Raw genomic sequence first — 27080 nt, forward strand, 5'->3', positions numbered from 1 at the left:
ACAGTTTGTATCCGATTCTCACCAAATTTGGCCACAATGATCTATGCCCCAAAAGCTCGGACGAGTTCGAATTTGAGGGAAAAGGTCATAGGTCAAGGTCACAACTAACAAAAAACTATTTTACTGCCTAGAGACCACAGTTTTTATCCGATTCTCACCAAACTTAGCCACAATGATCAATGACTCATCATACAATTGTGGTTAAATTTTGAAGGGTCACAAAAAAAACAGAAATAAAAAAATAAAAAAAACACAGCAGGCTTGAACCAGCGATCTCAAGTGTGATAGGCTGGATACATAACCATTACACCAACAACTTTGTAGTGTGCAGTTAGCCTATTTACACTTGCAACTAATAAAAAAAAAAATATATTATATATATATTTTCCGGGAACATTTTATGTAGGGGAATTTTACAGTAGGTGGAGGTTTGTACTCTCAGAGTACCCTCTAGTTGTGACCTATGTTAATATTAAATGCCTTCTATATTCAAGTTTTACTAATTTGCTTTTAGCATGTTTTCCTGTCCATGTTCAGTTGCAGTGGAGTTGTTAATTATTAGTATTAATTATACATAAATGTATTTTTTTAGGCAAGAAGAATGTCTCTAGGTATGAAGAATGCAATGAGAACCTCTGGATTACTAGGAGGACAGACAAAACAGGTATTACACAGCACATTTTGTTTGTTACAACTATGCATTTAATTACCTGCTTCAATCAAGTTCTTTTTGGTCTTTTAGCACTGAGAAATTATGAAAAAAAAAACTGCAAATTTACATAAAAAAAGGACAAATTTCAGTGCTTGGTACATACCCTCTAGTTATTAACAAATGATTCTTCTTTGTAGGATGGTATTTGTAAACTAAGTTTATCAGAAAATGAATCGGTTTTAGCAGCTTTACATTGGTCAGGTGCTCTGTCACTATGGCAACTACCATCTCTTAGACGAAAAATATATTGGCCAGTAGAGGAGCAGGTAAGAACGTTTTAAAATACAAAACCATATATACTTTGCCACCATCATCATCATTATCTTTTTTTTTTGTGGATATATAGACCCTATATAACATTTGGAAACATTTGTTTAACATTTTTTCCCAGATTGGCCCTTTTTAGACTACCTATAATTGGGATACTATTAACAAAATTGATAATTATGGGACATAAATTTGTATTAATAGATGTAGTTTATTCATGGACATGTTTAATCTGAGACAATGCTGCGGCCACACACGCCAATTGCCACATACATTGTGAAATACCAACCTGTGTCGTACAAGTACGATGAGAAATTCTCTTCTAAACACGTAACGAAGTGAATTATTAAAAATAAGTTAGATCTCAATGTGTTGTCCATTACTTAAAGCTTCAGAAATTAAAAAAATTAATAAATAAATTATTATTTAAATTTGAGATTTGATAATATTCACTAATTGTTTGTTTTAAATGAAATTGTGTTTAAACATTTGTCTTAGACTGAAAGCATCTCAAGAAGAGAGAGTACTTTTAGTAAAGGTAAGAACATTTTTAGGTTGCTCAGTATTTAAAAGTGTTTTGATGAAATTGCTAGCTCTTGACAAATAATAAAATAAAACTTTTTACAACCTAATTCTGTTTCCTTAAAGCAAGTAAATATATTATACAGGTATTGACTGCTTAGTGGTTTTATAAGACAAGGATTTTGAATTACACAGAAAACATAAGTTGCAAGTCGTGTTTCCATTTATTTCTCACAATACTGAACACATTAAGCCGTCTGTTAATTCAAAGTAGTCCTTCTAATGCATGTTAACAGGATAAAGAACACAGGTAACTAAACTCCTTCACGGCAAACAACAGGCTATATACAGTGCGTGTTAGTGTTATTTAAATTAGGAGATCGTTCAACAATACAATACTACAGTTGCATTACGTAAATACATAGAATCACTAATAGGGATTCTTACATATATAATATTAATATAATAATAAATATAATAATAAAGAATTTTTCTTGCAGAATCAGCTCGACAAGGTCTTTCAGATATCAACTTTTGGTCTAAATCTGTAAGATTATGATTTTTTTTTAATACATAATTGTTACAAAATAAAAGAATACTAGTTATATTTTGGATTCACATTTCAAATAAATAATAACAAAAATGTCACTTCTTTATATCTACTTAAAGGCATTGATTTTAGCCTGGTGTAACGGCAATGTTACAATAACTTCTGCAAATAGTATGAATAACCTGATTGGTGAGTCTCATGAGTGGATGCATCCTATGCCACAAGTCTTGCCAGCATTTAATGAAGCCTTTATTGCACTTGAGGTATAATTCTAGTTTTTCTGCAGATATTCATTTTAATGATTTGTTTCCAAAAACGGACGTTCCTTGTACTAGTTGATGTTCAGTTTCGGGTACAAAATGTATAATAAAAAGATTTCAACTATAATGACAGCAGTCTTTTAATGGCTGTTTATGGTTTTTTTTTTATCTTATCAAAAGTTACAGTCACAATAGAAGCAATTTTCTATTTCAACAACAAGTTTTGATACTGTTGTTAATATTCTTCATTGTAAAGTTGTTTTAATTTTAATGATGTTTAAAATATGGAATCACAGTGTGAAGCAGTGTCTGGTACCAAGAGACCACGAGATGACAGCCTATCTGGTAGGATGGAGTTTGTAGCTGAAGAAGATGAAGCTGAAGATGATGAAGATGAGAATGTTGGTTACATCAAACGGGGTCTCAACCTGTCTAAAAGAGTAAGATAACATTTGTAGTAATAATGTTTATATAACCAGAGAGTTGTTAACAACTCCCTGATAACATTCACAAATATATTTCAAGATTTAAAAAAAATGTATTCTTCCTACAAGAGGAATACAATTTTTTAACATTTAAAAATTTCTCATTGTCTCAACGTCTGAACATTAATTCTATGCTTAATCAAAATAATTAAACTTATTCTTTTTAAAATAAGGATGAAATAAATTGATTTTATATAATTATTTATTATTTTTGTATTTTTTAAATTTAGATGATGTATTTTGTAACTGAAAGTGAAAGATTTCAGCCACCAAGAAAAAAACCAAAGTAAGAAAGCAATAAAGTGCCATTTGTTTAAATGTATTTTGAACCTAATATACTGCCATGACATCAAAGAAGTTTAACTTCAAATTCTAAAACAGTTTGTCAATTTATTTTATTTACAGGTTAGTTACTAGAACCTATCGCCTTCTGCAACTTAAGAAAACAACTCCGGCTGAGTATTTTGCTAGAAAGGTTTGTTTTGTAATTATCATTACTATCTTCATAAATCTCGCACTCTGCTATGTGATCAACAACATTGTTTTCAACACAGTAACAATCCTCATTAATGTGGTTTATCAATGACTGTTTTTTATATTGTCTTTGTTAAATCAACAAATAATGTTGATACATTTGTAGAAATTTCACTCTTCCCTAGTGTAATTAAGTAAAACTTCAACGACAAGATCAGTCGATATGGTTGGCTGCTGCCAATACTAAACACTGTTTTAATATGGCGATCTGTAGATGGCCATGGCAGTTCACAAAAGAGGAGGTTCCGTAGTTGATGTGACGTAACAACTTACGAAACATGGCTGCTGAGATTTATTTTTTGCCTTTTTTCAGTGTTTTTTTTTCACGTACTATTCAGTTGTTTCGGAGGGGATACTTTAAATTACAAGACAAATTTAGTAGCGTTAATATATAGATACTGTGTATAAGGTGTAAAATTGATGTTTTTTTATAGATTGAGAATGAAGAATATGGTGAAGCCTTGATCCTAGGCCGACGATATAACCTAGACACAGACAAGGTTTACCAACATCAGTGGAGGAACAATAGGGTCTCAAAGGCTTCTATCTATGATTACTTAGTAAGCAGTTTTTCAGATGTTTTAACATATATTAAAATATGTTCTCTTTTGTCTTTAAAACAACTAAATTTAAAGACTGATTTAAGACCCTATACGCAGTCCGGTTGGATACTTGCTTGATGTTTATCGGTCGTTTAACAATCTAAATACATTGTATGACCCTTTCTTTCCTTTCTTCTTTTTTAATTACTGTATAGCACACTTGCAGAACACCACTTATTACATCCGGCCATTTACAATATTACAGAGTCCCATTTAACATTACTCGTCTTCTACCCTTTAAAAAATCCTGGATCCAATTATAGACATTTTCAGAAATACCATAAGCTTCAACCTTCCTTAATAGTCTTATGTAAGGTACAGAATCGAAGGCCTTTTGAAGGTCCTAATAATCCACATCAATATCACGCTAAAAGTTTAGACCAATGTTCTACTGTATCTAATAATTGCGTTGTTGTTGATCTCCCAGACCTAAAAAAATCATGTTCGGATAAATCAGTTTCGCATATTTTATTTGTTTTAAAATCAATTTTAATTTATATACAGATAGAACCCCTCCTTGAAATTCTTCCCATAAACCAAACGAAACGCAATAACAATATTTAGAGGAATCCCTATATTAAGTTTATACTAAATTTCATGTTTAACTTATTTCTGTTAAATTCTAGAATAAAGTTCAAAAGCAATCATGGGTTCTGAAGGAGTGCATTACCAGAGTTCCTGACAATTTGGAAGCCGCAGAAGAGCTCTTGCACTATGGTTTAAGTCGCACTAACATCACGACTTTGATAGACATGGATACCAAAGAATATCAAAGGTTTTGCTATCGATTATTTAATTTATTATTCCTTCTTGGAATACCATATTTAAATCTTAAGTAAAAACAAAAAGTTACTACATCACCTTCTTTAAAATCATAGTATAATTTAATGTCCTATGTGACTTGTTATGACCCCATGAAGTTTAGCCACAAAAAGGTGATGAAGTATAGTATTGCTTGAATCTTACATGAAGCATTCATTGTATTTGGTTGTTGACTGTCAGTACTATAAACTGTGCAGAACAGGTTAAGACTGAAAACATTTATTTATCTTTTACTTGACATACTGCAGTTTTCAAGAAGTTGATGAAAATAATGATGATTTGGATAACAGTAGTGACTCGATGGAAGAAAGAATTAAGAGAAAAGAAGAATGTTTACTTGAAAAGATTAATTTTTCCAAGTAAGTAAGATAACTAACAGCCCAACTTCCATCCTGTTTGTTTGTGGTATTCTGTAAAAGTTAAGAAAAATATACAGTAGGGACCATCATTGGAACAGATCTAACGCCATTTTCACTGATTTACATGTATCTTAATAAAAGTTAATAATATTATGAAAGACCCCACCCATCCATTACATTACTTATACAATTTAAATAGATCTGGAATTAGACTATGACCCCAAATGTCAATCTATGTAGAACTAGGAAGTCCTTTGTTGCATAAATAGCATTCATATGTATAATTCAAATGTTCTACGATAACTCTATACTGTAATTGTTTTTACAGAATTTTATCATTGGCCTATAGTATTTGTAGAATTTGATGTATTTTTCTTGTAGTTTTATTGTCTTTTATTGTCTTAATTATGCCAAGCAAAATGAATTGCAATTACTATTTTGATGTAAAGTGATTTCATACAGATTGAAATAATAATGTTTTTACTGTTATAGGTTAACTTTTGAACAACAAGATATTTGTCGTTGTCGCATCAAGCTGCTAGTGTATGTAGACCGCCTTAAAACGTATGAGGTAATAGATCAGCTTCTCTTTTTTTGCACATATTAGTTTTATAGTCAAAAGTAAGGCAAAAAAATGGGTTTGTTAATTAAGTATTTTCAAAGCATGCATCATCTGGCTTTTAAATTGCTGTATCTGCTCCTACTTCTAAATAAATTATAATTGTTTCTATCAAAAGGCTATCCTCGGAGGGGGTGAAACAGCTCTCGGAAAATATGATAAGGATTTTTTTGCTGAGTTTCGAACGAAAAATATAGTACAAGCAGCATTGGACTATGCGCAAGTATGTTATCTAAGAATTTTGTTGTTAATGTTGATTGATATAATACAAAACACACCATACAAAATTCCTGGTTGTTGTGCGATTCTGAGAAAGAGGGTAGTACAAGTTAGTAATATTTTCAGTAATTTTAATGGTGATTGAAGTATACGTTGTGAAGAGGGTTTTTAGTGATTTTTTTTCTTATGATGTGGATTTAAATTGTGATTGTGGCTTTTAGGTAACATTTTATTTTTTTTTTTATTTAATTGGTCATATTTGTTTTACAATAATGTTTCTTTTTCTTGCAATTGCGCCTTTTCAGAATTCTGACTGTGAAGCATTGCATGTCCTCTTCACCTATCATGGCAGTGATCTTCTGCCGCATCGTTTACTTATTCTTGGTAGCATACCAGAGACTACACCCCCACATGACTATCAAAGTCTGTTTCCAGTTATATGGTATACACTCTTAATTATTTTGTTTAACATGTGTGCCTGTGCCAAGGATATGGTTCAATGCATTTTATAAAGTCATAAATTGAACAATGACCTTATCTGAATCAAATGCTTGCCCTACTACTACATAGCAAAGAAATTCTCATGTTGAACTTGAACCAAATAATCCCACTCAAAGCACTGAGAATTCAGGACAGATACATCAGAGTAAAGCAAACAATCTGACTTACTTTCTCCCTGACACAAAGCTACTCTGTATTAGTTAAAATAATGATGCTCTTTATGTAGGTGTGAAGCATAATTTGCCTATTGAACTACATTTTTTTATCTCTGTAAAGTGGAGAGAACAGAGCAGTAGAATGGGAGGAGTACAATCATCGTGAAGAAGACTGGTCCGAGTCAAGTAGATGTCAGTCAATACTTAATCCTAGCCCAATAGATTATGGTGCATTTCTTTATGAAGAAAATGCAAATATGAAGAGGTTCAGATGTATTAGACCATCACATGATCTCCTGAGAGATTGGTATCTGTTGAGGTCACGAGAGATGGAAGAATTGTCTAGCCAGGTAGGATAGTGATCATAATCTTGGTTATAGCGTAGAAGAGGTTGAGCAATTTTAGGCGGTTACCCAATCTGATAATGGGAGTAGAATGGATTTTGTTTTTACTAAAACTGTACAGACTGTATATCTATAATTAGAAGGTTATGAGATATGTTCCTGAATGATAGTAAAATCATAATGGCTTTGGGATTACTCAACTAGCAATCATGTTTCCAACTTATAGGAAGTACTGATGAAAAATATTAGAATGTAGAATTGTTTTTTTTATTTGATTCCAGGTGGACAATGCTCTTGATCTTCTAAACATTGCGATAAGTGGTCAAATTAGGGTAAACATTTATGATTAAGATTTTTAAATGTTGTTTATTTTGAGTTACTAACAATATGAGTGTTTTAATTATTTTTACCCTTTATGTCAACTACATTAAACAACAATATAATGATTAAAAGTAGCAAGCATTTTGTTCATGTTATTTCAGGGATTAGAACGAGTGTATGATGACCTGCAGACTTTATCGATGTTGGTATATGAATGCCAGACAAACACTGCACTGTCATTGTCTTATCTACAAAACATGTCAGATTTAGACAAGATAAAGCTTTTCATGTCAAAGGTTGGAATTTTTTCTCTAAACTATGTATGCTGGTTAAATAAGTGACACCACATTTCTAAACTACAAAATAAATATTAAACTCGAATATATTGATAATATTGAAATTTCATATTATTTCATGTAATATATTTATTTTCCAGTCAACTAATGATATGTTTGTCAAAAATTACCGCAAGTGGATTCTAAGTTTTGTAGACCAATGTGAAAAGCGTCAAAAAGGAAGACGAAATCAACTAACAAAAGAGTACCTGATAGACATTGCCAAAGTTAGTTTTTCCTAAATCACTTAAATCAACTAACAAAAGAGTACCTGATATACATGGCCAAAGTTAGTTTTTGCCAATCACTTAAATCAACTAACAAAAGAGTACTTGCTAGACATGGCCAAAGTTAGTTTTTGCCAATCACTTAAATCAACTAACAAAAGAGTACCTGATAGACATGGCCAAAGTTAGTTTCTGCCAATCACTTAAATCAACTAACAAAAGAGTACCTGATAGACATGGCCAAAGTTAGTTTCTGCCAATCACTTAAATCAACTAACAAAAGAGTACCTGATAGACATGGCCAAAGTTAGTTTCTGCCAATCACTTAAATCAACTAACAAAAGAGTACCTGATAGACATGGCCAAAGTTAGTTTCTGCCAAATCACTTAAATCAATTAACAAAAGAGTACCTGATAGACATGGCCAAAGTTAGTTTCTGCCAAATCACTTAAATCAATTAACAAAAGAGTACCTGATAGACATGGCCAAAGTTAGTTTTTCCCAAATCACTTAAATTTTACATACGGGACAGACCAATAATTTAGGGGTTTTTAGATTTTATCACCTATTATAATTATTATAGAAACCGAGAAAGCAACAGCACTTCTCATTAACACAATACTATGTTTATTCTGCTTAAGTTTACGGACTTCTTTCTAATAAATAAAACTTGTTTGTTTCTAGGAGGATCTAACATTATGCAAATTGATTTTTGAAAATTCAAAACCTGGGGTATGTAGAATTACATTGTTTAGTTAAAATGCAAGTATTCTGTAAACAAAAGATTTTACTATATTATTATTGTAGTGGAAGTCAGAAAGTGGTAATATATTCTTTTTTTTTATTTTTCTAGGTTTCCAATCCAATTATCAGTGATTCAGCATTTTTGATAGAAGCAATTTTATGTACACTGTATGCTTGTGAAAGAACTGACCAGCTGAATATTGCCATACAGATTGCTCACTGTATACCCACCAAGCTAAAGTAAGCATGTTCAAGCCTAACTAAGGAGACATTTTAGAATGTGTCCTGCCAATTGCCCTTTTAATGTTGCAGATGAGCCAAGAACAATACATGCTTTGAACCTATTTAATTCACATATACCACTTCTAACTGCAAAAAAACAATATTCATTTAATCAAATTTAATGTTATCTTTTCATTTTAATCCATATATCCAATCCAATTTACTTCAAATAACAAATAAAATACTAATTATATACACAAGCACAACACACTATGCTTGGATTGGAACTTACACGACTATTCCACTGTGTACTGTGTAAAAATATATATACATTTATATAGCAACTTTTATAATTTTGGGGTAGTAGTAGTAGTATTCATTTAGCTTGATAGAACAATCTTTAAAATTCAATGGTGTCCTTAATTTACAAATCCTCAAATAAAAGATTTTATTATACTTTCATTAGAAGAAGTAAGGGAAGTGACATTGATAAACTTGATAAGCACCTGGAGGCTCAAGAACTCCTCCAAAGACATGAAATTGAGAAGCCGCTACAATTTCTAAAGGAAACTGAAAAGAACAAAGAAGAAGCTAAGCTACTTATGATAAGGATGACAAGACTAGCAGCTAAAAGGTAGGTTACTATCATTAGGTATAAACAAACGTATATGACTAAACACCAAAAATTAGTTTGAATTTTTGATGCAATGTATATTGTATCATACATTAGTGAATTTTTATGTATTGCTCCCTTCATTTACTTTCTAAGTTTAGTACTTTTTTACCATTAAACAGGAGAATTTTACCAGATCAAAAAGAGTGGCATCAGTTGTTGGAAGATCTTCTAAATCTGCAGAGAAATGTTTACAATTGTATAAAACAAGAGACATGCTATGAGGTAAAAAAAAAACCAAATATTAACTAACGATATTAAAATAAATTGACATTTTTTTTGCATGATAATAATAATAATAAAACTTAAATGTCTCACGCTAAAAGGCCAGCAATTGAAAAAGGTGAGATTTTAGTGTGACATAAATTGCTTTTAGATATTTACACCGACGGATGGAAGCATGGTTCCAAACCAATGACGCTTACTGTTTTTGGAATGGATAAAACAAAATGGTCCATTTTGAGAGTGAACCCCTTTTTGTGTTTGGACATGAAATGAGATTAAATCCTGCATATAAATTGGCGCAGATCCAGAAACTAGAATGGATATTTTGTTCCATTTTTCTTATTATTTTAATAATTCTTATATCTTCACTAGATTTATGTGCAGGGTCTACTTGGTTCTAATCATCTACCAGTTATTAGGCTAGCAGGTGAAGTTATTAGTATAACCAGAGAAGGTCCCGAGAGCAGAGGCAGGATTGGTTATGAGCGCTCATCCAAATTGATTGTTGAAGCTGCCAGAGAGTACTTCAACTCATCTGCTAATCTGATGGACCCATCAATGGATTTGGCAAGGTAAAGAACCTTTTTAGCACACGTACCTTCAACTAGGGGATCCTTGAAGAAAAACCTCTCTCACAATAGTTTCTGAGGCTTTTGTAGTGGTATTGTTTCTGCCATAAGAATTAGAATACGAATCTACAGCCACTTCCAGGATTTGAACCAAGAACACTGGGTTTGGCAAGTAAGAATTGGGAAGCTCTAATAATGAGCAAGGAATACATTTCAGTAATAAAAACATGTAATAAATCTTGTATACAAAATATGTGGAAGGTAAAAGGTTTGGTTTAGATTGTATCATTCAAGTAGAATGATGAATGAATCAATGAATCAGTAATTGAATCAGTAATTTGTTATTATTAGGTCTTGTCTACAGTTAATAAAGGATATACCAGACATCATTCAACAAGAACTAGACCTCGTGGCAGCACTCGCTTTACTTGATGATTTCAAAGTACCAATACTTCCATTGCAAGGTATGTACAGGCATGATAACAGAAAAATTGGGCCGGCCATTCCAATCCAGTATTTCACAAGAGAGACACTGTTTTGCTTTTTGCTGTTTTTATTTATTCTGGTTAAAATAAATGCAGGGAGGAATCACCAACTGAAAGGAAAGTGCCTTTTCTAGACCAGAATTTTCCGCAGATTAAAAATATGGTAATTGATCAGGATAGCAAGCGTTTTTGAGATATAAGGGGTCAAATTTCAAAATTGACCAATTAAAACAATTCATTGTATCGGTACCATCCAAAAAACCATGTACCATACCCATGCACAGACGAAATGCGGTTAATTAGGTAACAATAGGGAGGTTTCGCAACCTTACGAATACGATAACGAAAACGGATACATCATACATTTGTGAAACTTTTGAGCTGATCCCCATTTCATATTCATAAAGCGTATTCGTGTTGACGAATATCACCAGTCATATTAAACGAGTATAGTTTTTGATCTATTTTTCACATTTTGCATTTGAATCAGGAATGATTCATGATTATAATATAATTATAGATTTATTGAAAGTAATTTACTAAAGTAATTTACTAAAATGCCAAGTCAATTTTGATAAATAGCAGTTTTTAAAGTCCTCACTCGCTTTGATGTTATGCTAGGCCTAGGCAGCCAAGCACCAAGCAACACGTACCTGCAAAATTTACCACAGTCATATTTTGGAAGCGCCTCAATATTTCGTTGCCATGCGAAACAGATTTTGTTATGGCTTACGAAAACGAATACGTGTGCGTGACGTATCCGTTTTCGTTATCGTATTCGTAAGGTTGCGAAACCTCTCTATTATGACGCTCAACCAATACAGCGCTAAGTAATTCATTTTTCCGATGAACTGTCTATGGGCTTTTATTTTAAACCTCTGGAAGGAAATTTTATCAACAAGACAAAAAAATCGTATAAAACTTATTTTGTTTGCTTTTCAGTGCGTCTTTGTGAAAACTATTTGGACCTGGTAGCTGAGGCTTTACGGTCATCACCTAATGCTTACAAGGATTTAAGAAAGGTATTATCTAATATTATTTAATCTAAATCTTTGGGATACTGGGAAGCTAAGAGCCGAGAGAGCATAATAACTGCACGTCCGCGTATTCTAAAACTGTCCTTGTATACAAATTGTAAGAATTTCCATTTATCATTCTCTCTAAAACTAGTGTTAGTTTTTGACAAAGGGAGGTATGGGAATATGATTGTCTTGGAATCAGAGGGGCTGAAATTGAATATATATAATAAATAATCAGTCAAAAGTAATAATTAATAACTACTACAGTCAACTCTCCCAATACCGGACTCTCCCAAAACCGGAATTCACGGAAAACCGGACTTTTTTGGAGGGCCCAATTTGTCCCTATTCTAAATGTACTGTAATTTATTATGAAAACCGGAATACCCAATTCCGGAATCCGGACAAATTATGAAGTACAAAACACGAAAATTAGCGTCTGAAAACCGGACTGACAGTTAAAAAACTCAAAAAATTTACGAAAACAACGTAACATCGTCGTCGCTGACTCGGATTCAATACATTCGCAATGTACAAAAGCTTTTAACCATACCCTGGACCGGACCATGCATGAAGTGCGCAACGTTTCGCGGTACGATCAAATAATGTTGCCATGGAGCACTACACTGTGATTGACAGGTCAGTTCATTGTTAACCCACGAGGCGGCAATTGCTTTGTTGCGTATCGAACTGCGGTGAAGCGCTATGTCTTAATGTCTATTGTTTTTAGCAGGGAGTTGTTAACAACTCCCTGTTTTTTAGCATATGAATTGTTTTTTAATAAAGTTCAATTTACATTCCACTTTGTGTCTTTGTTTTGTTTAAATTATTGTTAAATTCACAATTGCAATAGGACTTTAAAAAGGAATGTTTCACTAAAAATGTGCATCATTATAAATTTGGAAATCATTATGGCAAAACGTAAACGGAATGAACTTGACTAGTGTTAATAAACTTTGAAATGTTACCAATTAATTTATTGTGTCATTATTGCTTGGCTCGTTTATTGCTATCAAATTACGTCAAAATAAAGGAGCTTAAAAAACATGTGGTCTAAGTGTGTGTTTTTTGATTATGACACCTCTGCACATGCGCATCAATGCTGTTTTTATCACCCATGCTGCTGCTTGCTCGCGATAAACAATAAACGACCAAAATTATGTTCACCGTACGTACGTAGGCCTAGCCTTTTTGCCGCTAAAAACACATTGAGAAACAATAATTTACTACTGTAACATGTTTTATTGGTACGGTAAATAATGTAACTTTTAAAAAAGGTAAATTTAATTAGCTTAATATTAATAAAGTAGGCCTAGGCCTATCAGTATTTATTTAATTAAAACTAGCTTGACACAATCATAGCCTAGGCCTTCCCTACGCTAGACCGTACCGGGCAGCATTCGGACCGGTGATTCAAAGCATTTTCAGTGACAACGTGATGACTTTAAAAATATGTTTTCAGGAGGAAACCGGACTTTCGAAAAACCGGAAAATATATGCCCGCCCAAGGGTGTCCGGTATTGGGAGAGTTGACTGTATTTTGAATTTTTTAACTTGGCATATACAAATTTCTTTTATGTTTAAATCAAATTTATTTAATTTTAGTTAACAAAATTAGCAAAGTATCTTCGAGTTTGTGGCACAAATGAAATGGCGCGGAAAGGACAGGTGTTCAGTCTGATTGCCAAAACGTCTATGAAGGTATGTTAAAATTATAACGAAATGTATGTATGCATGTCAATATATGTATGTCAATATATGTATGTCAATATATGTATGTCAATATATGTATGTCAATATATGTATAATGTCAATATATGTATGTCAATATATGTATGTCAATATATGTATGTCAATATATGTATGTCAATATATGTATAATGTCAATATATGTATGTCAATATATGTATAATGTCAATATATGTATAATGTCAATATATGTATAATGTCAATATATGTATGTCAATATATGTATAATGTCAATATATGTATGTCAATATATGTATGTCAATATATGTATAATGTCAATATATGTATGTCAATATATGTATGTCAATATATGTATGTCAATATATGTATGTCAATATATGTATAATGTCAATATATGTATAATGTCAATATATGTATGTCAATATATGTATGTCAATATATGTATGTCAATATATGTATAATGTCAATATATGTATGTCAATATATGTATGTCAATATATGTATAATGTCAATTATTATAAAGTTTACACATGCTTTATTCTATTTAAATTTCATGTTTATTTCAAAAAAATTCCCCATTGAATAAACAATTCCCTCAAATAAAAATCCCCCCATAGAACATCATTTTGAATAACCGCTCCGCCACGTGCATATATTGTATTGCAACATATTTCTATTTGTGTTGTAGAATTGTAGATTGACCTGATCTACCATTTACAAAGCAATTTTTACTGTATTTTATTACTTATTGATATAATAATTGTGTTGTATTTTTTTTATCTAGGGGGTATTTATTTGATATAAAAACCCTCCTGAACAATACATTCCTAAGGCATTTATTCAAATAAATATGGTACTGAAATCCTAATAAAGGAATTGACAAAACCTATTATTTTTTAGGTGAAAGATTATAAATTAGCATACCAGGTGTGCAGTGAATTAGTAGCAGATAACTATAGTGATATATGGCCTGTTTGTAGGCAACTGGGAGAGGCTTCAGACTTCAAAGAACTGGATGCAAGGTCAGTGGATAAAATACAAAAACAAATTTGACAATAACTTACTTGAATCATTGTACTAATATTAGTTATATTAAGTAAGGCAAGGCCAGTCCTCTACAATGTATACAGATGTTCCATCATGAACAAGAACCATATACGATCTGCCTTAGCCACTTGTCACCAAGCCATCATATTTTATAACAACTTTCTTGAAATGTTAATCTGTTAATTACTCGTTCAGACTAACAACAAATTGTTCTATTATTAAAACAGATCTGATCTGTTGGCATTTGCTGTGACTCATTGTGATCCTGACAACCTGTTGGATATTCTGCTATCAAAAACACAACTTGAAACACAGGTGAGCATTAAACATTTAGTCTGAAGTGCAATACATGGGTGGAACCAACAATAGAATGGTTTCTAATTATATTACATTGTAAAATAGAGAATGTGAACCAATTTTGTGTGGTTATAGATTTTGTATGAACGCCTAGGAGATCTTGCAGAGAAGCAAGAAAGTGGAAATGAAGAGGTTGACATGGAAACATCAGTATGTTCACTTTTAGTTGTTATCACTATATTCTTCTCAGATATATGGCCAGAACACATGACAATTTGACATGTACAATAAATACATTCAAACAAAGAAATGTGCAAAACACATTTTTAAACAAATAACTGAGAATTTTAATAATTTTCATTCATAAAATAATATTAATCAAGAAAAAAAATATCACTTTTAGAATTCTGTTTGTAACATTAATATGGAACATACAATAACATATAATAATTCCCAAATTCTCTATATCAGTACAGTAATACTAAGTATCAGAAGTTATCATTTCGTGATCATTACCTATATCTGTACTATTTATTTCTGTGCTATTTACTTATGATACTGATTTTGATTCCTTAAGATTGTGCCCCCTGCAAGATTAGCCAAGTCCCTTCTTTCAAGCGTTAGCCACATGTCCTGGGGCAATGTCAAAGGTTGGATGCGGCCACTTATGCATCAGAAGAGTAGCATATGTAGTGGTACGGATCTTGATGGTAATCAGACCATGATAAAACAAGGATGTCATCCATTCTATGAGGATGTTATCAAAGATGCTTTACTAGACAAGGTTAGAACGGTATAATTCAAATGTACAAAAGAAGTAGTGATATATACACTTTGATGATTTCTTAAGATAACTAACGTACATTTTAAAATGGTTTGTATTCATTTTTAGACATCCATACAGTATGATCGGTTTTTGACATCATCAAGTGATGCTTTCCCAAAGCTCTGGCAGCAGTCAATGCTGCGGGCAAGTTTGATGTCTGATGGCCAGACACCAACTCTTCCCGACAGTCAAGGTTGGTAACAAATGCCTTATATTTTATTAAGGTAATAGTGACACAGTATTGTGCTGGTTTCTTTCCAATTTAAATTTTGTTGTACAGCATTATGTACTCACTTACTAGTAAGTAAGCTCTAGAAATCTGGTAAATAAATAAATAAATAAGTGAAATTTCCATACAAATTGTACTATTATAACAAAAAATCTTGTTCAATTTGTTTCAAAAATTGTGTTCAATTACAGTGCTGCTTCAGCTTTGTTCAGAGTGGCTGCCATTAGATGCAACTCTTGCTCTGAGTTATTTACTGTCTCTTCCAAAGGTATCTTGATTCTATATTCTTAATATTTATATTAACCGTAATTGCTCGTTTTAATTACAAATTCTAGGTTAAACATTGTAATTTTTTTAATGAAAATTAATTATGAAAATTTAATAGTGCTGATATAGAATGATACAAATTAAAAAAACCAAACAAACTAAATATTTATATAGTACACTTTAGCAGAATTCGCCACTCTTTTTTTTCTATCAACTTTACACACGGTTGATTAAATTCTGAATGTTAAAGTTCTTAATAGTATATTGTTGTTATTATTTATTACTATATATTAGAATTATACATATTTCATTTCATTTTTATTTTCATTATATTATTATTTACATTTTTACAGGCCACCGATGCTGAACAATGTCTCTGTGACCTTCCACATTCTGTCCTCTCTCTCCAACTGGCAGCCTACTACTATGCCCTCCACATCTATAGCTTCCAACATCCCTGGCAAGAGGCCTGCCTTGATCAGGTTTTCTCCAAAGCCCCATCGGATCTCATTCTGGAAGTTAGTGAAGGCAATCGCTCTCAAGGTGAAGGAGTTGACAAACTATATGAGCAACTAGACTGGTTCTTGAAGCTTTTAGCAGATGTTGTTCAGGCAGAGATGCTTAGAGGTCTTGGAAAAGGTTAATAAATACTGAAAACTTTAAAATGTATAGTACTGTATAGTGTTGTTGAAGCAATCAATATGTATATCACTATACCTCATATAACTTAATAAAGTTTTTGCTTAATTCAGATGCGTTCATAATATCACATAATTTAATTCATATTTTTACAGGAGTTGATGTGGGTAGATTTAGTTCTGATGATGAATATAAACAAGAAACAATCCTAGGCCTTGTCATGTAAGTAACATCAATCTTTCAAATGGTTTTCTTTTTGGTTTTTACTATTGAAATATTATTTCTATCTTGCATCATGGGTTGTTATGGTTTTTTTTTTGTAAATTTATTCTGTTTTCAAATTCACAGGACCCTAGAGGATGAAGTGTATAATATAGCATTGTCTCTAGCTCATAGGTATAAGGTGTCAACTTGGGAGCTACATTGTACTTACCTAGAATTCCTGTTTACTGAAAGTGGGTAAGTACCATAGCATGTACAGTATTCAGAGCATTAAACATGTTGGAAAAAGTTTTAATAATGATAGTGATTCAGAGTGGCCATAAATGTTTATGATTATATAATGTTAAACACTAAGAGAGCATAATAAGGTTAAAAATTAACAGTAAAGATGGCAAAATATATATAACTTATGCAAATTTTCTCCTTAAAATGCTTCTGGAGACTAATTGTTATATGTATTTATGTAATCACATCACATTACAATTTTTTTCAGGCTTTCAATTGAAAAAGTAGAAGAAAAAATCCAAATCAAGGAAATCCTAGGCCCATTACTGTCAAAACCTGAGGAGTTTCATGCCAGACTAACAAGCTCGGTCTACCCTACAATAGATGGCCGGGACCATTCTAAACTTCTCTATTACTTTGGCCTTCTTAGCAGATGTGGGGTCAATGAAAATGATGGAGTTAATCCTGATACTCAGTTGAAGCTACTTAAGAAACTAAGGGCCGCTGCTTCTGGTATATAAAATAATCTTATTTTATCAATCGCGACCTTATGTCACATAATCAGAGTTTGCCTTGTAGAATATTATGCATGCTTATTGTGTTCTGAATAAATAAATTCTAAAGACGTCTAAAACTTGTTTGTAACACTGAATGGACATAAAACAAGGAATTTTACTCTAATTTTTTAAATTATTAATTACACATTTACATTCAACGGTAAATTGATTTTGATTTGATAACTTTATTGTACAACCCCATGCATGCATGATATTTCAAAAGAATCTAGGAAATAGCAGAAACTAATCAAAGTCTAAACCCTGCTAAAGTATTCCCACATATACTGGGATAACAGTAGTTTTTTGAGTTCCTTAGAAAAGACATTCCTGTTCATTCTTGGTCGAAGAGGAAGTTTAATCCAAATAATGGTGCTGGCAAATGCAATTCTAAATTTCCCAGGATTAATGCGACAAACAGAAAATCATAATTAATTCTTGTGTTACATTTCAATGTTCAATAATATCGAAATAATCACTTCACTTGTCAAATACACAAAACCTGACCAATGTGACCTGTATTTCTTAATACTTATTGATTCTCACTAAGCTACAGCGGAATTATTTTTAGCAATAATCTTTGTACATTTCATAATATTATAAGTAGCTTATGGTAGTTGAATATTAATGTATATTATGTGTGATGTTTGTCTGTGTTCCCACCTGTAAGTGGTGAACATTGAGTTCACTGTTGGTTCACAAAATAAATAAATAAAATTATCCAATTAAATTAATATATTGTTTGTCTTGTAGGTTTAGATTATAAAGCACTCATCGATTGTGATACAGACCCAATGGAAGTGATACAACCAGCACTCAACTCATCCAATGTACATGTGTTTGCCAAAAATGCATCAAAAATCCCAAAACCAGTAAGTTGTTTGCACATTGGTCATTTGTTGTCCATGTATTTATCTACATATCAAGCAGAAGATTTAGCATTAAGTCATCTCTATCAAATTATTACATTTTACATTTCAGCATCATCTCTGGATAAGATGTATATATTGACTCCCAGCATAATTAAATTAATTTACTGACATCATTTTTGTTTTTAGGGAGGAGGTTTTCTTGATCCTGAAACTGTATTTGCTGCCCTCATTTTGAAATTGTTTTGGGAGGGTGACCAAGGGGTGAAAGAGACGCCACAGAGCATGGTAGAATGGCTTAAACGTTTTGAAGTCGCTAAAGAATATTTTAATCGTGTGTCAACTAAAGAAGTTGTTAGTATTATTCGCAGTATTGTGTTTTCCAGGAAAAGTCTAGAAAAGGTATTGACTTAAACATATGTATTGTTATATTGTTGTGATGATGTTTATGTCATTATATTTTGTATTTAAATAATTATTGTGGACATGTATTATTAATCAATTAGGAGGCTGATTATTATTGTATATAAATTATTTAATAACAAACCTGGATAAAACATATTCCAATGTTATGAGCCTAAAACATCTCTAAATATATAATGCATCACATCTGATAATCTCTATTCCATTTATTTTGTACAAGTCATCAAAAGAATTTACCAAAAAGCAAAATGAATCACTGTCAAGTGACTCACAAAAGTGGAAAATTAAAAGAGATAAAAAAAAATATAATACAATTCTTAATAAATAACTTAAAATAAATTAATAGTTACAATTTTAAAATGCCTTAATAAGCTATTATAATATAGATGCTAAGATATAATGAAAAAATATGTGATTCAGCAAGATCTTTTTTTTTTAATTGCTGAATGTAAACTAATAAAAACATTTCAAATGTTTGTTTAATTCTTACTTTACAGCTTGACAGGGAATGTCGAGAGAATATTATACGACGTGGAGTGAAGTGTATTCAGCAGCAGGGAGGTAAGAGGAAGGGGCAAGTTTCAACAGGTTTAGAAGAACATCAACAATCGATGAAACAATACTTGAAACACATTAGTAGTTTGCAAGATCCTTCAATACAAGCTCTTGTTACATCTGATAAGGTATTTTATTATATATTTCCTAATTAAAAATTTAAATATATTTATTTATTTATTCAGGTTTATATAGTAAAAACTTGCAGCCCGAAGGCTGAAATTGTTGATTTACAAAAATATATATATGGAAACACAAATATTAAAAAAAATATATATACAGTAATGTATACAAAACATTAAAAAATTTGAATAAGTCAGTTAAAAAATAAATATAGCTCTCTGGAGTGCATTGCATCTCATGATGTGTAAAAAATGTTCTATTTTGTTTCTAAATGGTAGAGTATTTTGTTCATATTATATTATATAGCCTATGTAAATATGTGAACGTGATTGAAACTGCATCACAGGATTGCAATTGTTATATATCCTTGATCGGTGTTATTTTGACTGTAATTTTCATTTTTCATGCCCCTGTCATTAGAAATATAAAATCCACCAAATTCTCAAGAAGCATCTGCATTTTATTGTCTATAACTGTGTATACATTTTTTGATATAGAATAGGTAAAATATAAATAATCAGTGTTACACTTTTATTTCAATGCTATAATATTTGAACATGTTGTATATACATATTGAAGTGGAAGTAATTGTACTTAAGCTGAAAAAGCATTTTAAATAAAACATTCAATTACCTTTCACTTATATAATAGGCAGAAGCCAGATGAAATTATATCAACATATATAATTATATTGTTTTGTTTTTTATAAGGATGACGAAGTTGAATATGCTTTAGAATATGATTTGTCTGCTGGTGATGTAGACCAAGTAAGACATGATTCTGTTGCAATTATCCCAAAGCAGTTGTTGCATAATCAATTCCATTAAATTAAAGCACTTTATTTGAATAGTTTATCCAACAATCAATTGTTACAAATCAGATAAACATGAATATTTCTATCAAATGTATTAGTACTATAGGCACTTTATATAATTTCAAGTTTTACCTGTTAAAATATTATTTTTTTTAATTTAAAATGAACTGGACATCAATTACAAACTGCTTTCTACCATTTAACATTGTTATCTTTCTGTTGTTCACAGCTTGCCATTCTTTTAAGGAACATGGTCCTTAATAAATTAGATGCTACAATTATTAATGACATAATTAAACTAATTGATTGGCAGAAACCAACCAGAATTGTATATCAAGAATCTTTGACATATTTACTCAACTTGTTAAGGTAATTTCTTTTTACATTTCAATAACTTCTACAATTTTTACACATTTAATGATGTGTTTCGTTACCATTTATTTGTTTGATATATTTCTGTAAAGTATGGGTTGACATTTGTGTTGATTTGTTTCTTAATTTTACTTTACTTGATTAGATATGTAAGCTTATAGCTTCTACTTTTCATCATTTTGTTTAGGTCAGGTCAGAACAATTGTGATATAACAGATTACCAAGTCGATACCATTCATTACATAGACATCATTTGCCAATAAACTTCATTTAGTAAAGTCCTCATTTTGTTAAAGTCACCATGATAGTAACTTCTTTCATCTGGCTGTGATCGCTTTTTCCCAATTTTTAAAAACAAATATATCTAGGTTGGATGGTGGAAAACTTTGGCTAAACTCTAATGTTTATTTTTTATGTTACTATCAAATAGATTGTATTGATAGAAATATATGTATTTAAACTGAGAAATCTTCATTTTTTTGTATTAGGTGTTCCCATCCAAATGAATTTACTGAAGAGAAAGAAAACTATTCTACAAAACTTAGAAATATTCTAGATGCAGTAACAACTCATGAAGAGAATGGGTAAGAGCCATTATTATGTAGCTTTAACATCCAGAAGCAGATCCAGGATTTTGAAATAGGTGGGCACACACATCTTTGTAAGCCACAGAAAATAACGAATTAATTCCTAAATATTAACAACATGCAACAACACAACAAGGTGGAAGCCCTGCTGTTTCATCGTAAACAAAAGCTTCAGCCACTCAGAGAGCGTATTTAATCTTTATAGCCAATCACAGTCAAGGATTCACAAACTCTTGGTAAAAATTGTAGCAACCTAGCACCTTTCATTGGCCAGATTTTAAAAAATCTTTTGATATTTGAACCGATAGGTACCAAATATTACATGATTCAGGCTAGCGGTTTGTATAAAAAAGCAAAATAAAGAATAACGATTAAAAAACGAAAAAAATACAACCAGGGGTGAATCCCGCATATTGAAATAGGGGGCCCAGATCACACACTAAGTACATGAGCCACAGGCCGCCTACATGGTGAGGGCAGTGGTAAATGACACACCTAGATGGTCGGAAATGATAAATGGCACCTTCTGCTAGTCTAGTTGGCCCGAAAATGACATATGTATCACAAATTGATCATACTTTTTCTTTAACATTAATAAAAACAATAATTATCTATATTTATTGAAAATACAGAAGTGTGTAATTTTTATTTAAACAAAGATCATAATAATATATTTTCAACATTATTTATGATTTGCCATATACTTTAAATGACCGGGGTAATAATATGTACAGCTCTTTGAGGTTTCATAACATTAGGCGCTTTATAAATCCAGGATATTATTATTGTTGTTGCCGTTGCCATCGCCACCGCTGCTGCTTCTTGTATCACTGTTATTGATTGCATGTCTTAAGAGAAACAAATTAAATTGATTTAATTAAACTTATACAATAACAACTCAAGCTTGTTTTATATTTAGTGGTGAACTTATAAAACTTGATGACATTCTACCAAGGCTACGAAATTTTAGTGAAGATGTTAAATTAGAGAAAACAAAGAGACTAACTGTAATTGATGCTACCGAACAGGTAAGCATTGTAATGTTTGTTTTCTTCTTTTTTTCAGTTTTACATTTATTTTTTTTAATTGTTGAATTTGTTTATTTCCAGTGTATTGATCTTAGCTTGGAAGACATTGAACTATTTCTTCTTTATCGAACTCAATCTATTGTCTCGGAGATATGTCATGTAAATGTAAGTTCTATACCAAAGGTGTTTTTTATTTCAAAACCAATGAAATCATATGTAAATGGATTTTGCTCAAAAGAAAACCTTTTGAATAGAAAACATCAAACAATGCAAGCTTTTTCATTTAGCACAAACTTAACTCTCAAAATACTAAGTTGAATAATTACTCAACAGAAAAACTATACTCAATGCGGCCAATGAGATCTAAATTTTAATGGCAGAAAAAACATTTTGTATGAAATTAATGGTGTTGCCCTGAATTGTCAAATTATTCTTGCTGTTACAGGTTACTTTAGATGATGTTCACAGTCCTGAGAAGCAATGCCATTTATTCCAATCGCTCCTCAAGAAATGCAGCAAGTTGAATCATCTTCAAAGTCTTGCTAATCTTTTGTATCAATGGCCACCAATTGAAGACCATCAACAACAGTAAGCAACCAATTAGATTTTTAGCTATTCATTTAAAGGACTTTTAAATTGTTTCTAGTAATAAAGATTAAATACATTTACAACATAGAATAATACAGAAACAATTGTACAAAAAACAGGTCTTAATTACATGGAATGCCAAAGGAAAGTTAAAAGCTTATTTCCTATAACAAGGACGTGAAAAAATGTAAAATTAAATAGCAAAAATTATAAATGATGTAGTATAATTATATTTCAATGTGTGGATTTTATAAAAGACACTGAAATAACTAAACAAGCTTGACACAATATAATATATGTACAGTACTGTGAACTCATTTGGTCCCGAAATTAGGAAATTCTCCAAAAACAAGACTTTTTCTTTTGTCAGATCTTGAATTCTTTCTTGCCTTTCAAAATTCATTCAAAAAATTTTAAAAACACAATGACAACATCATCATTAAGTTTGTGCTTACAATGGTGCCTTATGTCAACACGGAACTGCATTAACATAAGCGCTACAAGCAACTCAACACAACAAACCACAACTCTAGGACTTTCAAGAAATAAATGCAATTGATGGTGCACATTAGCAGGGTTCTTTTCAGTTTAGTTCAGTCGCACGAAAGTCACCTTTAGGATTCTTACGCAACTAGTTATGGTTTGTTGAGATGAGTTGCTTGCAGCTCCAGGTCCACATAAACCTCCTTACTGTAACATGCTTGTATGTGAACCATGTTTATGTATGTACTGACACGTTTATGACATATTTATTGTATAGAGAAGAACTTTGGCTAAGTTTACTGTCTAACATGATAAAGCATGCTGAGGGATCACATGACATTCAGGAGCTAATCAACATCTTTAGGAAACTACAAAGTATCAACCCATCTCAACAAAATGTAAGATTTGTTGATTGATGCCATTTTAGCTAGGAATTAACAAGTTAACATGAGGTATACTGAATCAGTGTAGTTTTAACTATGTGCATACATTGGTTTGTCTGGTTTAATGAACTGTGAGAGCAATTTCTAAATATCCACTCCATATACAATTTGGTACAAATATAAATTGAACATAATTTAGCTGTTGCTGTTGCTACATAATGTGGGATGAGTAGACACCAAATACAAATGTTTGCTATACAATGCATTTTGAATGGAAAACTGTATTAAAATAGTATATGTGAGTAAAATTATTAGATTGCTCATGTTTCCCTACTAATAATAGGGAGCTTTCATACAAGCACATAAACGTTAACTTTAACGCTATATCCCAACTTGCAATGCCGCTTTATAAACAAATCGATCTGTGCGTGTGCGAAAAACGTTAACCACATGGTAAATTTAAAGTCCTGTTTTTATTTAAGCCCCACACAATAAGAATTGTTCATCGCAATATGCTATTTATCACCCAATACGCCAGTTTAAACATGCCTAGGCCTCCTAGTATCTAGGCCCAACCAACCCATTCTATGATTTGTTTTGAAAAAAGCGGCGTATGTTGCGTGCGCGACATGCACTATGCTGCAATTCTCATCGAAGCAAAATCTAAACGAACAAATATGTTAACGCAACTATTCGCTGAACTATGCTAATTTAAAAAAAAAATTAAAAAAACTATATTAATTTTCCTATTCCAATGTAGTTTGTAGAGAAAATCTATCAAGAGCTTAAGGAGCAGAAATTTAACTTAGCGTGTCTAAAGGTGGCACTCTTGACAGGTCATGAATCTGTCCATCAAAATGCTTTTCAATTCATGAGCAGGATAGAGGAGGTAAGTTAAAACAAGTCTTTCAATTCAAGGACACTTAGTGAAATCTTTTCAAATTTCAGTATTTATATTAAGAATTTATATTTCCTAACAATCAATGTTGTCCATATGTTCTAATATTAATTACTATTTTATATTTGATTACTATATTGATTGCTTTTTTTCACTCATGTTGAGCATTTATATAGCCGGGTTTAAAGTTTCTGTCTTCCATTCATAAATAAACTTTATTCAATTAAGTTTTGTAATTAACAGATATAAATTTACAAAATTTTAGTTTGAAATTGATTCTGTTTGTTTGATTTCTAACATTTTGTTTGCTTTCTGCTGTTTTTAGATAACAGATGACTTATATGACACGGAGTTACTAGATCTTCTAGTTAGCTGCAACAAAGTTGATTTGTTTGTAAACACTAAATACTACCCTGTATTAGTTGAACATATCACTGAAAATAACAGAGAAGCTATTCCAGTCCTAAGCAAACAGTTATACAAAGCAGGCTACAAAGGGGAGGCCGGAACGTTGTACATGTCTTACAAAGGCTCCAATAGTATGCTGTGGACACTCAATACTGCACTAGCAACTGTCTCTAACTTCATGACAAAATATGCAGATAGTTAATTAGTCTAATACTTAATTTATATTAATTTACAATTATAAATATTAAATTGTACAATTTTTAAATATTAGAATATAAAGGAAAAACTTAAATTTCTTATTATTCTGTGAAAGGATTATGTAGGCCATAGGTAAATTTTAGAAAATTTAAAATGACAAATTGTTCAATACTTGATTAATTAATATATATATATATTAATGTTCTTTGCCTCTTGTGTTTATATATATATATATATAAACACATATAAAAGTATCAGAGATCCCGCTTCATGAATAAAATACTAAAAGATGAGAGCATATCAATTTGATCACTGATGCGCGTACATACAATTGAGAAACTAGTGCTGTTCCGCCGTACCACAGCTGGAGTGTTAAAGAGTCGCTATCCAATTTGGTTCGAACAATACCATGAAAGCTCCAGTGGTCTAATGGTTAGGACATCTGCATATCAAGCAGAAGGTTCCGGGTTCGAATCTCGGTTGGGGTGACTTTTTTTCATTCTCACAGATTTCTTTATCGTTCAAATTAATTTATTAATTTTCACTATATTACCGGGCGGTTTAGAATTTATTCTGTGTCTGTGATGTTTATATATATACATAAAACATTAATTCTAAACCGCCCTGTGATATACTGAAATTTAATTAATTAATTTGAAACGATAGGTATATATATATATATATATTTCTTATAATGTTGTTAAATAAATTAGCTAAATCCTAATAATTTATTGTTTTTAAACACAATATGTGCAAAATGTAACATTCATCGACAATCAAAAAAACAAGTATAGAAACAGTAGTCATAATCGCTGCATGAAACATATCTCATTAAAAAAAGTTGGTTTTTGCTTTCGGATTGGATAGACATATTGATTAAATGGTAGGGTGTAATTCACCTTATGTTGATTTTTTCTTAGAGACGAGGTGGTGACATTGAGTTCATCTCATTTCCAGTGTGCAATTCTTTGTAAAAGAGATTCAACTTTGCATTAGACGACACGCACTGTATTAAACACACCTTTTACGATTGTTATTTTCAAATATAAAAAACATCTTGTGGATATAATTGGTGATCTTCAAGAAATTACTTTCACTAAAAAACATAATGAGGTTTTCTCAAAATAATGTAATCATTCTATATACTGATGTTTTTGGGGCTCAATTCGTGCCTGTAGATGAAGAATAATTAGTGTGCTTATTCAACAATAACGTGTAATATTAGTATTAGTAATTCTTAGTATTAAGGCAATGTGGTTAGATTGCTACTTGCTAGTACTGTACAACATTTAATAACTAAAAATCGTTTACAACAATACATTACATTATATTTGTTTCAAACAAGCAAGGTTACATAAAAGCAAAAATACATATTCACATATTGCATTTAGTAGGAAAGAGGAAATCAAGATATTATTAATTATTTTCCCTCGATTATAGGCCTAATTATCTTATTTCGTTCATCACAAGGCTATTATTTAGAACAATATTACATTTTAGTGTAGGCCTAACATGTTTTTAAAACCTTACATTATCTAGAGTTTCAAGAAAAATCGTCTACTG

General features: G+C 31.4%; 1 protein-coding gene across 2 annotated transcripts in view; it reads left to right on the forward strand.

Moving 5' to 3' along the window:
• LOC140052706 (NBAS subunit of NRZ tethering complex-like) overlaps window positions 1-27045 on the forward strand; it is a 38022-nt gene extending 10977 nt beyond the window's left edge. Inside the window, exons 10-57 of one of the 2 annotated variants that reach the window (XM_072098391.1) lie at window positions 593-664; window positions 850-978; window positions 1478-1517; window positions 2002-2048; window positions 2171-2314; window positions 2608-2751; window positions 3027-3082; window positions 3202-3271; window positions 3765-3890; window positions 4559-4707; window positions 5003-5113; window positions 5606-5684; window positions 5851-5955; window positions 6257-6393; window positions 6729-6957; window positions 7233-7283; window positions 7434-7568; window positions 7709-7834; window positions 8520-8567; window positions 8689-8819; window positions 9268-9435; window positions 9597-9699; window positions 10072-10271; window positions 10620-10732; window positions 11696-11775; window positions 13378-13473; window positions 14383-14504; window positions 14757-14844; window positions 14962-15036; window positions 15404-15610; window positions 15719-15845; window positions 16073-16149; window positions 16502-16787; window positions 16943-17009; window positions 17136-17246; window positions 17503-17747; window positions 18542-18660; window positions 18847-19059; window positions 19578-19763; window positions 20469-20525; window positions 20802-20941; window positions 21433-21528; window positions 22451-22559; window positions 22641-22724; window positions 23005-23147; window positions 23908-24028; window positions 24774-24902; window positions 25237-27045. In XM_072098391.1, the coding sequence (XP_071954492.1) occupies window positions 593-664; window positions 850-978; window positions 1478-1517; window positions 2002-2048; window positions 2171-2314; window positions 2608-2751; window positions 3027-3082; window positions 3202-3271; window positions 3765-3890; window positions 4559-4707; window positions 5003-5113; window positions 5606-5684; window positions 5851-5955; window positions 6257-6393; window positions 6729-6957; window positions 7233-7283; window positions 7434-7568; window positions 7709-7834; window positions 8520-8567; window positions 8689-8819; window positions 9268-9435; window positions 9597-9699; window positions 10072-10271; window positions 10620-10732; window positions 11696-11775; window positions 13378-13473; window positions 14383-14504; window positions 14757-14844; window positions 14962-15036; window positions 15404-15610; window positions 15719-15845; window positions 16073-16149; window positions 16502-16787; window positions 16943-17009; window positions 17136-17246; window positions 17503-17747; window positions 18542-18660; window positions 18847-19059; window positions 19578-19763; window positions 20469-20525; window positions 20802-20941; window positions 21433-21528; window positions 22451-22559; window positions 22641-22724; window positions 23005-23147; window positions 23908-24028; window positions 24774-24902; window positions 25237-25521 (5976 nt within the window). In that variant the 3' untranslated portion in view covers window positions 25522-27045. Of the gene's footprint in view, window positions 1-592; window positions 665-849; window positions 979-1477; window positions 1518-1678; window positions 1812-2001; window positions 2049-2170; window positions 2315-2607; window positions 2752-3026; window positions 3083-3201; window positions 3272-3764; window positions 3891-4558; window positions 4708-5002; window positions 5114-5605; window positions 5685-5850; window positions 5956-6256; window positions 6394-6728; window positions 6958-7232; window positions 7284-7433; window positions 7569-7708; window positions 7835-8519; window positions 8568-8688; window positions 8820-9267; window positions 9436-9596; window positions 9700-10071; window positions 10272-10619; window positions 10733-11695; window positions 11776-13377; window positions 13474-14382; window positions 14505-14756; window positions 14845-14961; window positions 15037-15403; window positions 15611-15718; window positions 15846-16072; window positions 16150-16501; window positions 16788-16942; window positions 17010-17135; window positions 17247-17502; window positions 17748-18541; window positions 18661-18846; window positions 19060-19577; window positions 19764-20468; window positions 20526-20801; window positions 20942-21432; window positions 21529-22450; window positions 22560-22640; window positions 22725-23004; window positions 23148-23907; window positions 24029-24773; window positions 24903-25236 lie in introns of those variants that run through there. The other variant, XM_072098392.1, reaches the window with a different exon arrangement.
• Window positions 27046-27080: the final 35 nt, after the last annotated feature.

The sequence above is a fragment of the Antedon mediterranea genome, chromosome 6, assembly GCF_964355755.1.
Source record: "Antedon mediterranea chromosome 6, ecAntMedi1.1, whole genome shotgun sequence".
Lineage (NCBI taxonomy): Eukaryota > Metazoa > Echinodermata > Crinoidea > Comatulida > Antedonidae > Antedon > Antedon mediterranea.